Source organism: Psammomys obesus, unplaced genomic scaffold, assembly GCF_907164565.1.
Source record: "Psammomys obesus unplaced genomic scaffold, mPsaObe1.curated_primary_1811, whole genome shotgun sequence".
Lineage (NCBI taxonomy): Eukaryota > Metazoa > Chordata > Mammalia > Rodentia > Muridae > Psammomys > Psammomys obesus.
The window spans coordinates 7,970,748-7,980,816 of NW_026596147.1; the positions used below are offsets into that span (position 1 = coordinate 7,970,748).

At 45.2% G+C, this 10,069-nt stretch overlaps 1 protein-coding gene across 1 annotated transcript in view; it reads left to right on the forward strand.

Annotated features, from left to right (window-relative positions):
• Rwdd4 (RWD domain containing 4) overlaps positions 1-8,053 on the forward strand; it is a 26,522-nt gene extending 18,469 nt beyond the window's left edge. Inside the window, exon 8 of the mRNA XM_055593560.1 lies at positions 7,895-8,053. Coding sequence (XP_055449535.1) covers positions 7,895-8,053 — 159 coding nt within the window. The remainder of the gene's footprint in view (positions 1-7,894) is intronic.
• Positions 8,054-10,069: the final 2,016 nt, after the last annotated feature.

Sequence of the window (10,069 nt, forward strand, 5' to 3'; positions counted from 1 at the left end):
TGTGTGTGTGTGTGTGTGTGTGTGTGTGTGTGTGTGTGTGTGTGTGTTTTACAGTGACTGTGTGTGCTTTTGTGTTGTTAGAATACCAAGTTGCACCATGTTGTTTATACCACATTGTAAAGAACAACTAACTTTTAAAGACGTTACCTTAGCATAAGAGCAGATGTGTCTGTGGATTTTACAGTTACCCTTGGCTGCAGTGAAATTGTATGAGCTGTAAAGTAAGCGTAGTTACAGTGAAAGAGTTTGCTTGCACTTGTTTTGTTTCTTGGATTGATTTGAAGACACCCAGACTATGACATCTTTTCTCTCCAAGCTTCTGTTTATGTGGGGGTTTTTTATTGTCATCTTGATTTGTTTGATTTTTTTTTTTTAATCTTGTAATGGGAAAAAAAAAGCGTTTTGTTCTGTTCTAAAGATTTTTTTCACTGGTCAAAGTTATTGTGGTTCTTAGATTGTGAAAAATAATGCTAGTTAAATGCCAATGAACTATTTTTACTCTTTTTCTATGAAATGTGCAAATCTCTGGGGCAGACGGTGGCAGTGGCGCCTCCTGTCACTTATATGAACACTTGAACATTTTCATCAATGTTACCATCATCTGATAATGCTCCCAGTCTGTTTTCTCAAAGTCTCTTTACTTAAGGTTGTGTGGAATGACATGACTCATAAGCAATAAAGTCTGAATTATAGTGATTTTTTTTCTATATGTTTTGTTTCAAATCGCCTCAGAAAGAATCGATAACTTTCCAAATCTGCAGTACAGCCTTACTGTGTGAGATGTGTGCTCCTGCTGGGAACCATTTCTAAAGAAATACTCCAGAAGAGTTCAGAAGGAAGTAAGGAATACCCAAGATACGTCGATGGGAATTGCAGTTAAAATGCCAAGTCCAGGGTCACCCCAGGATTGGAAGTTACACATAGAGCTGTCTTCATGCTTACTGGCTGAGACCCGTTCTCCAGCGAGGGCGCACGGGAAGGGCTACCACCTTCAACTTTGGTTCTGATGAAGGGGTATACACAAAAGCATATGCTTTCAGTGTAGATTGTATCCAAAAATTACTCCACAGTTGAATTTCAGCCCCCATCCTGCCCGCAATGATAGTTATTGCCTGAGTATGAAATGACCCCACAGGCTCCTGTGTTGAAACACTTGTTCCCCAGCTGGGGGCACAGTTCTGGAAGGTCATAGGACTTTTAGAAAGAGGAACCCACATTATTAGGCTATAATTACCAAGGTGGAATTATCTAACCCACTGTCAATCAAATAAAGACACAGACGCCAGCTGTATTTTATAAAATAGCCTTTACCTGGGGCACTGCAGACATTAACCCTCTAACTTTACCTTGCAACCCCAATCTCGGGCTATCTTCTATCCATGATGCCAAAATACTTACTGATATTCCTCCATCTCCATCCCTGCTAAACTGGCCACATGCTCCTTTCCCACACTAACCCATGGCGTGGGTCTGATTCCTTCTCCAATCCTCTCTTGCACTCCTTCCTCATGGTCCCTCGACCCCAGCCTTCAGAACCCCAAACTCCACCTCCCTTTCTTCTGCTAAATCCCAAGCTTGAGCTTTAAATTATGTGGAGCAAGGTTCACGCATGAGAAGGTACAGGGACCAGATCTTGGGGGCCAGTAATTAGCTAAAATACATAACACTAGACCAGCCCCAAACAGGAAGATAAGTCAAAAGTGGATAGATACCCCATTGAGCGAAACTAATGCTAAGGTTCTAATTTCGATTTTTTTTCCTTTTTAATCTCAGCATTAAAGTTTCATTCATCCCATGTCATTTCTTTATGAGCCACACCAGTTTCAGATTAACTGAGTAAATCTCGCCCCAAGCTCTTCCAGAAGCTATACTTTATTTCTAAAGATAAGTATGTAGGATTTGGCCAGTGTTTCCAGAGAGCTACACGGTAATCAAAAAGTTAAAATAATAATAAACAATTAGCTTAAACTGAGTGTGGTGCTTCATGCCTTGTAGGCCTAGCCTTTGACAAGAGGCAAGGGAAGGAGGATCATGGAGAGTCTGAGACCAGCATGGGCTACAGAGAGCCTGTCTAAATAAGTTTAAAATGCCTTCTATTGGCAGAGGTTACTTTCTTTTTAACATAGAATTTCCACAACGTAAAGGCAACAACAATGATAGTCTGGCAAAGCCATGTTTGATAACTCAGTGTTTGATGTTATGCCACAAAATCCAGAGTGGTTGGTTTGTGAGTTTGTGGTTTTTTGTTTGTTTTTTATTTTCTTTTGTTTTGCTTTGCCTTTTTTTTTTTTTTTTTTTTTTTTTTTTTTTTTTTTTTTTTTTTTTTTTGACACATGGTTTCTGTGTAGCCTTGGCTGTCCTGGACTCACTTTGTAGACCAGGCTGGCCTTGAACTCACAAAGATCCCCCTGCCTCTGTCTCCTGAGTTCTGGGATTACAAGTGTGTGCTACTGCTCCCGGCACCAGAATGTTTTTCAAACTGCAATTTGTGGTCCATCCATGAGGAAAGAGAACATCAGGTCTTTGCTAGCATTTTGGTTTTCGTTTTGTTTTTAATGCAACGGAAGGCTAGAACTGAGCAGATGATGCCAGCATGCCCTCTACTCTTTATGGGGATGTTTTGTTTCTTGAGAAAGCTTGTTTGGGTTTCTGTGCTTGTTGGGTAGGGTTGGGGAGTGGGATATTGAGTCATGATGTCAAAGTTATTAGAAATCAGAGGTGAAAGTAAGAATCTAAAAACACTGACACAAAAATTTAAAAACATGTGCCTCCAAATTGCTCAGGACGTTTATCATTCCTAATGATCAAGTAAGGAAAGCCAGAAACACCCACTGTAAGATTGCGTGGCTTGGTAAACATGCTGATGAAAACCCTTGTGTAATGATTTTTGCTGGCCTGAAGAGTCCAAGGGCTCATCACAGCAAAAGCAGGTAAATGCTTGTAATTCTTCTCTTTAACACATGAGGACCAAAATTAGAAAACGTGTTTTCTTTTCCCACCATTTCCACTTGCCGAGTTTCCTGCTTGAGTCTAGTTTCTAAGACAAATTGTTCGAATGGGCCCAAGGCCGACTTGAAACTGTCAGGAAATGGCCCCACCCAGCCATTTTTTCAACTGTGGTTCCAGGTCTCAGGGCTGCAGGAAGTGATCCTGAATGCCTTCCTGCAGCCAGCACACCCTCTGCCAGGGTTTAGCCTGCTGAGGCCGTCCTTGACTTCTAAACAGCACTCTCTAGGCTGTCTTTCCTCCTCTCATTAGTAAAAGAAATGTTATCTTAGAGAAGTAGGAAAATGCCCATCAGAAAGATACAAACTAAAAACGTAATTTTTGTTTGTTTGCTGGAAATTAAGCCTCAGGCCTCACGCACACTAGGCAATTGCCCTACGACTGAGCTACATCCACAGCACATAGATTTAAAACATTCTGCTCCCTGGATAGGTGATTAGATAAAGGAAAAGAAGTAAAAGAGGCAGCAGGACAGATAGTTCAGTCGCCTCTTTTGCAGAGGGCCCAGCGCCTACACTGGGTGCCTGTAACTCTGGTTACCGGTGCTCTGTCACCATCGTCTGGATTCCATGGGCACCTGCACGCGCGTGGTGCACACATACCCGCTCAGGCACACCAACACGATGAACAAATAAATCTTTTCTTTACACAATTAAGCCTGAAAGTTTTAAGATTATGGGTTCTAAAGCACGGAAACCCATGGAGAAAGATCTTCTGCGCAGAAGAGGCAGCTCAGCAGTTAAGAGCACTTGCTGCTCTTGCAGACCTGAGTTCAGTTCCCAGCACCCATCAGATGGCTCACAACCATCTGTAACTCAGGTTCTGAGGAAGCTTATATAGTCTTTGGGCCTGCATGTGTGCATGCACACACAGACACAAAAATAAATAAAAAAAAAAAACGTTTTTAAAGAAGAGAGATTTTCACTGATGGTACAGACTGAAGGTATTCTGGTTGCCTGTGGCTAACCACACTTAGGAAAGGTCATGGTTCAGCTTGGACTGCCTTGTTTGGGGAGCTTCATCCTGAGAACCCTGCTGTGGACTTCACAGTTTCCCCCACATATCCTTCGACTGTGTTATCTTCTCAGAATCTTACTTCTCTCCATATTTATCAGTACAATGACCTTTAAAATATGAAAATGAAAGCAACCAAAAACTGCCAAAACCATTTCTTCTGTTATTCTTTTTTTCAGGAGATCTCCAGTTCATCAGTTTTCCATTTCACTTGACAAATGCTTCCCAGTGGAGGCTCAAAAATTAACTTTTCACTTGACAAATGGAAGGTATTTTCATCAAAATCCCCAGGATAACTGAGAAGTTATGGAGTCTGAGTTGTAGGACTGTCCATCTGCTAAAAGGGAGACCCAATTCCTACCACGTGTTCAACTGGTGCATTCTGCAGACTCGTGCCTGAGTGTCAAGACTTTTCTTTCCTGTTTAAGTTTGAAAATGTCACTTTATTAAAGGTCATGCACAGACAGCTAGGGGTGGTGCCATATGCTTTTAATATCAGTACTCAGGAGGCAGAGGCTGGCAGATCTATATGAGTTCAAGACCAGCCTGTTCTAGAGAATGAACTCCAAGCAAGAAATGTGTAATGAAACTCTGACTTTTTTAGATCTTGTCTCCTATCTCCCTCCTGTCTCAATTTCCAGCCCAGGCAGATGACTCTGTGGCCCATGTCTGTGACCTCATCCCTTACTAATCTCCACCGTGACCCTGCCTTGTGGCCTCTGTTCCCACTGTGCTCAAGAAAGACCCTTCCATATCACACAGTGCACATAGCTTGGGTTTGCGCTGAAGGCCTTGCGTTTCACTGAATGGGGGAGAGATCCTGTGGGGTTTTAACAAAGGCGTGATGAGGTTTGGACAGAGTGTGCTGTCCTCTTTGTTGAGGAGAAACTGAAGCAAGGAGGGAAAGCAGGAGGACCAGGCATGGGTGGGAGTGATGTTGACTGGAAAAGTGGGACTTTCTTTAGACTGATAGCTCCCAAGTAATGACACGGAGAGTTATTACATTTATTATAATCTTAGCCACTCTAGCTCGGCTGATTCTCAGCTATTTTAACCCGAAAATACTGGCCTGGCCTACGTCCTGCCAGGGGGCCTGTTACCTCTCCTCTCTTAGTTAGGATGCTTGTTTCTTCCTCTGTATCTGGCTATCAATCACCCCTCTGATTCCTTCCCAGAGTTCCTATCTAGGTCTGGAAGTCCCGCCTTCCTTTCCTGCCTTTGCTGATGGCCATCCAGCTCTTTATTAAACCAATCAGAAGGTGTCAGAGGGGTTGTTTACAAAATATGATGCAGCCAAAAGAATAACGATATAGTCTGACCTGTGCTCAGCTCTTTGCTGGTTATTCAGATCAGAATTTGAATAATACACAGACAATCTTTACACAGACCTCAAAAAGATCACCACCACAGGCTGGGAAGTTTGGGGTAAGAAGTGGTTGGTTCCTAGTTATGAACTGAAGGAAATACTGGCAAGACTTGTCATTGGGAGATGTGGGCAACACTGATCACTGAGGTTTTAAGACTGGGCCGCTGGGGGAAAAAAAAAAACAAAACACAAATATTAAAACTCGCTAAATTACATTGCCAAGTTAGGGTAATCGTGTTGGAATTGGTTGATTGACTGATTTTTCTGCCTCCCCCTCCTCCCACATGAAAAGATTGTAATAATATGCTACCACCAGCTGCAAATCATTTTTTAAAGACTCTTACTTTCTGCGGATGAATGCTTTGCCTGCGTACATGTTTGTACATCATGCATGTGACTGGTGTCATGGGAAGCCAGAAGAGGGTGTCAGGTCTCCTGGAACTGGAATTGCACGTGGTTATGAGCCACCCTGTAGGTTCAGGGAATCAAACCTGAGCGCACAGGAAGACCATCCAGTGCTCCTAAGCCTTCCTTATATTCAAACCTGCAAATGGATTTTTTTTTTCGGGGGGGGGGGGCAGGAAAAACAGCATTTATTAATTTAGAAGTTGATAAAGACATAGGCAGTTAGATGTACATTTTTAAACTGATTGATTGATTGATTACAGTTTATTCACTTTGTAGCCCCCCCCTCCCATTCCCACCCTCCCTCCCTCTTCACCACCTGTGCCCCTCCCCCAGTCCACTGATAAGGGAGGTCCTCCTCCCTGCAAACGGATTTTTAAAGAAAGAGAAACCAAAAAAAAATTGTTGTATTGTTTTTGGTGCTCCTGTTGAGACAGGGTCTCGCTATGTAGCTCTAGCTGTTCTGGAGTAGACTAACTCTGTAGACCAGGCTGGCCTCAAAGTCACAGAAATCTACCTGCCTTTGTCTCCCATGTGCTGGGATTAAAGACATTCTCTTTCTTTCTTTCTTTCTTTCTTTCTTTCTTTCTTTCTTTCTTTCCTTATTCCTTCATTTTTAGTCCTGAGACAGCCTGCCAACTGCTTCGTAAACAGATTCCAAGCAGCACAAAATTAAGTAAGATTAATTACAAAAAATAAATGAGCAAAATAAAAATGAAAGCCACACGTGGTGGTGCCTGCCTGTATCCTAACAGCCGCGCACAAGCCGTTCTGTACAGGACTGTCATCGGGCTCATCCCATGGAGCCTGGAGCCGTGGGGACCGGTTCTACCACACTGAGCTGCTAATCCATTGCTCTGATCCATCGTGCCTCCTTCAGCCACTGTGGCGTGGCCTTGTGGCACACCCGCTTACCTGCTTGCCTGGTCATCTTTCTCTGGAGTCCGGCTGCCTGTCGCCTTCCTCTGTGAGGCTGGAGTTCTTCCCATGGTGAGAATAAATAGCACCCTACCCTACGGGCTGTTAGGAAGAGCAGAGCAGATGTCAAGATCCTGGTGTGACTGTGGAGCAGGCTTGAGTAGACTGGTTTGGAAACAGCGAGCCGGAGAAGCTCACGGCTGCAGAGCTCTTACCCAGCATGCATGGAGGCCCTGGGTTTGATTCCCAGCACTTAATAGGGAATGGTGGTGTGTGCCTATAGCCCCAGCACTGGGGAAGTAGAGACAGGAGGATCAAGGGTCTCTAATAACTACACGACAAGTTCAAGTCCAGCCCGCAGTACACGTCTCAAACAGCCAAACATTAGGGATGGGGGCTTATCTCAGTCAGAGTTCAGACCTAGCACGTTCTAGGAAGGGAGGGAGGGAGGGAGGGAGAGAGGAAGGAAGGAAGGAAGGAAGGAAGGAAGGAAGGAAGGAAGGAAAGAAGGGAAAGATAATATTTTTATCACCTTGTTCTCCAACTCAAATGTCCCTACATATCAATATTAGGATTTCCTAATATTGCCTCTCATACTATAAAGACACCTACAATAAGGACAATACATCTTCCGAACTGTGTTTGCTTCCAAACTGGTTCACAACTCATTCATTATAAAAGCAATTGGGTGGGATTTTAGCAGCCTCCTTTTATATCAGCAAAAGAGATTGGATGTCATATACATTCCAGAACTAGATGATGTTTTGTGAGACGCTGTCAGCTTGTGTTAGACTGGGTAGCTCTGTAAGTGCTAGGCTGTGGTATAAAATCTGGGAGTTCTATGAAAAACAAATCAAAACCCATTTTTCTCAGCCCAGAGATGTTACTTGGCTTGAAGGTGTGTGACAGTGGAGCAGATTTTACGACCTTCTGTGTAACCCGGACGGTACTTAGATGGGACCAAGGTGGCAGGATCACTAAATGAATCCTGACAAATCAGACAGCCAGCACCCTGACTGAGAGAGAGCCTTAAAACAGCTCCCTGCCTCAGGCCAATAGATGAAGCAGGATGAAATTCCCGAGAGAGTTCCGGCTGAGATTAAAGCAAACAAACATGCAAACAAAAACCCATCGCTTTCCACTGTCAGCAAATGGAGTCTGCATAAATGTCCTTATTTTCCATAGCCAGCAAAATCCTGCGCCCCGGGGAAGCGCTCCGGAACTTCCCAACGCTGCGGAAGACCTGTACTGATTGTACAGCGCTCCCGACCTGAGCTGAGCCTGAGTCATTCTGCCCAGGTCACGCTTTACCGCCGGACACCGCTTTGCTACCGTGTTGAGTGATGAAAAAACGAAAACAGACTCGGCTCCTTCACTTTGAGGGCCGGTTTCATAGCCCCTCCCCCTGCTGGGAACTAGGTTTAGTTTTGTTTGGATGGTTATTGCTGAGTCAACAGACTGACTCCAGAAAGCTGGGACTTGGGGGTGGTTAACAGCCTGGTGATCTGTATTACCTGTTGGCCCAGACCATGTGAAGCTCCTACAGCCAGGACCAGAGGTGGCTGATAGCCCAAATGACTTCTCTGCGCTGACTGTATGACCAAGAGCAGGCCAAATCCTTCCTCAGGCCTTCCTTAGGTAGGACAGGCAGCCAATCTCTAGAACCCATCTTCCTGGAAAAATGACCTGTGCCCCGAGTCCAGTTTCAGTGTACTCAATGCTTCTTTGTGCACCGAGGGTGTATTACACCAGGAAACTTTTTTCCCAGCCATGTTGCGCTTACGCTTGTTGGGAATAAACCGCCATCCCGGAAGTTCCATCGGGGGTGAGGGAGCCAATCTGAACTGAGTTTTTGTTTGCACCTCTTCACGGCTTGCCTTCCCTGCCTGCCGCCACCACCGAAGGGTCCTCCTCCGCACATGGTGCGAAATACCCACCCCTTTACTTGGGCTCTATGTCCTGTTCTCTCTAATGCTCTTGATGATCTTGGCAAGGTCCCCCTTTCTCTGTTCCACCGCAGTTCCCGAGTGTGTGCCCTTGTGTTTCCTTCCAGGTAACGGAAATGAGCCCCTGCCTTGCCCTCCCACCCATCTCTGGTTTGCGTTCTTCTGTCTGCCTCACCTGCCCAGCAAAGGTCATCGGTCATATTGCGCTTCGCTGAAGCCAAAATGCTCTGCTGTGCACACTGAGTGGAACCCAGTTTGCTTCCACCTTACCATGATCCCTTCGTTCCCATTGCCTTTGACTCTCCTTGCCTGGTGTGTCTTTTGAGCACACCAAACTGAGGGCGTCAGGGAGCATCTGATCCCCTGCCATTTCACTTCATGTGCCACTAACAAGCAAGTTCCTTCACTGAGTCCTCCCCCATCCCTGGAGAGATACGTTAGTTGTGACCTGACCTAATAGAATATTTTGCTGTACTTGAATGCTAGGGTACTGTCTTCCTAGCTTCCAGATAGCCACTGAAGGGCAAGGGTTATCATAGCCCCTCAACACCCCCAAAATACCAAAGTTAGGTTGGACAGCCAGACCTAACTTTTGTACTCTTTGAGACAACCCTGTTACTTGGCATCAGCAGTCAGAACAGATGGCTTACATTTTAGCAAATGTTTCTGCTGTCAGTGTAGAGAAGCCCAAATAGCGTCAGGCTCTTACAGAGCAAGAGGGGGGACAAGACAAAGCCAGAGAAGTCTTCAGGACTGCCAAAAGCAGCCCCTCTCCCTCCTTGTCCTACCCTCAGACTGACATGGTCGCCCAGCTCCTGTGTTCCTTCACCTTCTTGGAAACGTGGCTTCCGGAAGCCTTATTCTCCCCAAAATTAAACACAAATGTGGTGAATACAGTACCCTGTTCCTCCAAGCCAGTGTTAGGCTAAAGACAAGAAAAATGTGACATTTCAAACGAATGGAAGTACAGCAGCGAGGCCACCCCTCCTGTGCCGTGATGAAGCTTTGTCTGCCCCTCCAAGCTGACAGTGTGCAATGCAAGTCTGCCAGACTCCAAGGAGATGGGTCTACTTTTTGGCTTAAAGCCTAGACTCTGTAAGGTTTGAACTTGCTGCTTTCACTTTCTGATCCAAGGAGAATCATACCGGCAGGGGTTGTGCCTAAAATCCTGCACAGGCCAGCCAGGCAGTGACAGAGGTTGGAATTAGGAAAAGCAACTGGCCCATGCACGCCTTTAATCCCAATACGTGAAAGACAGAAGAAGGTGGATTTCTGTGAGTTCAAGGCCAGCCTGTTCTATACAGTTCCAGGACAGCCAGGGCTTCACAGAGAAATCCTGTGAACAACAAGAGAGACAGAGAGAAAGGGAGGTAAGGAGGGAGAGAGATAAAGGGAGGCAGGCAGGGAACGAGAG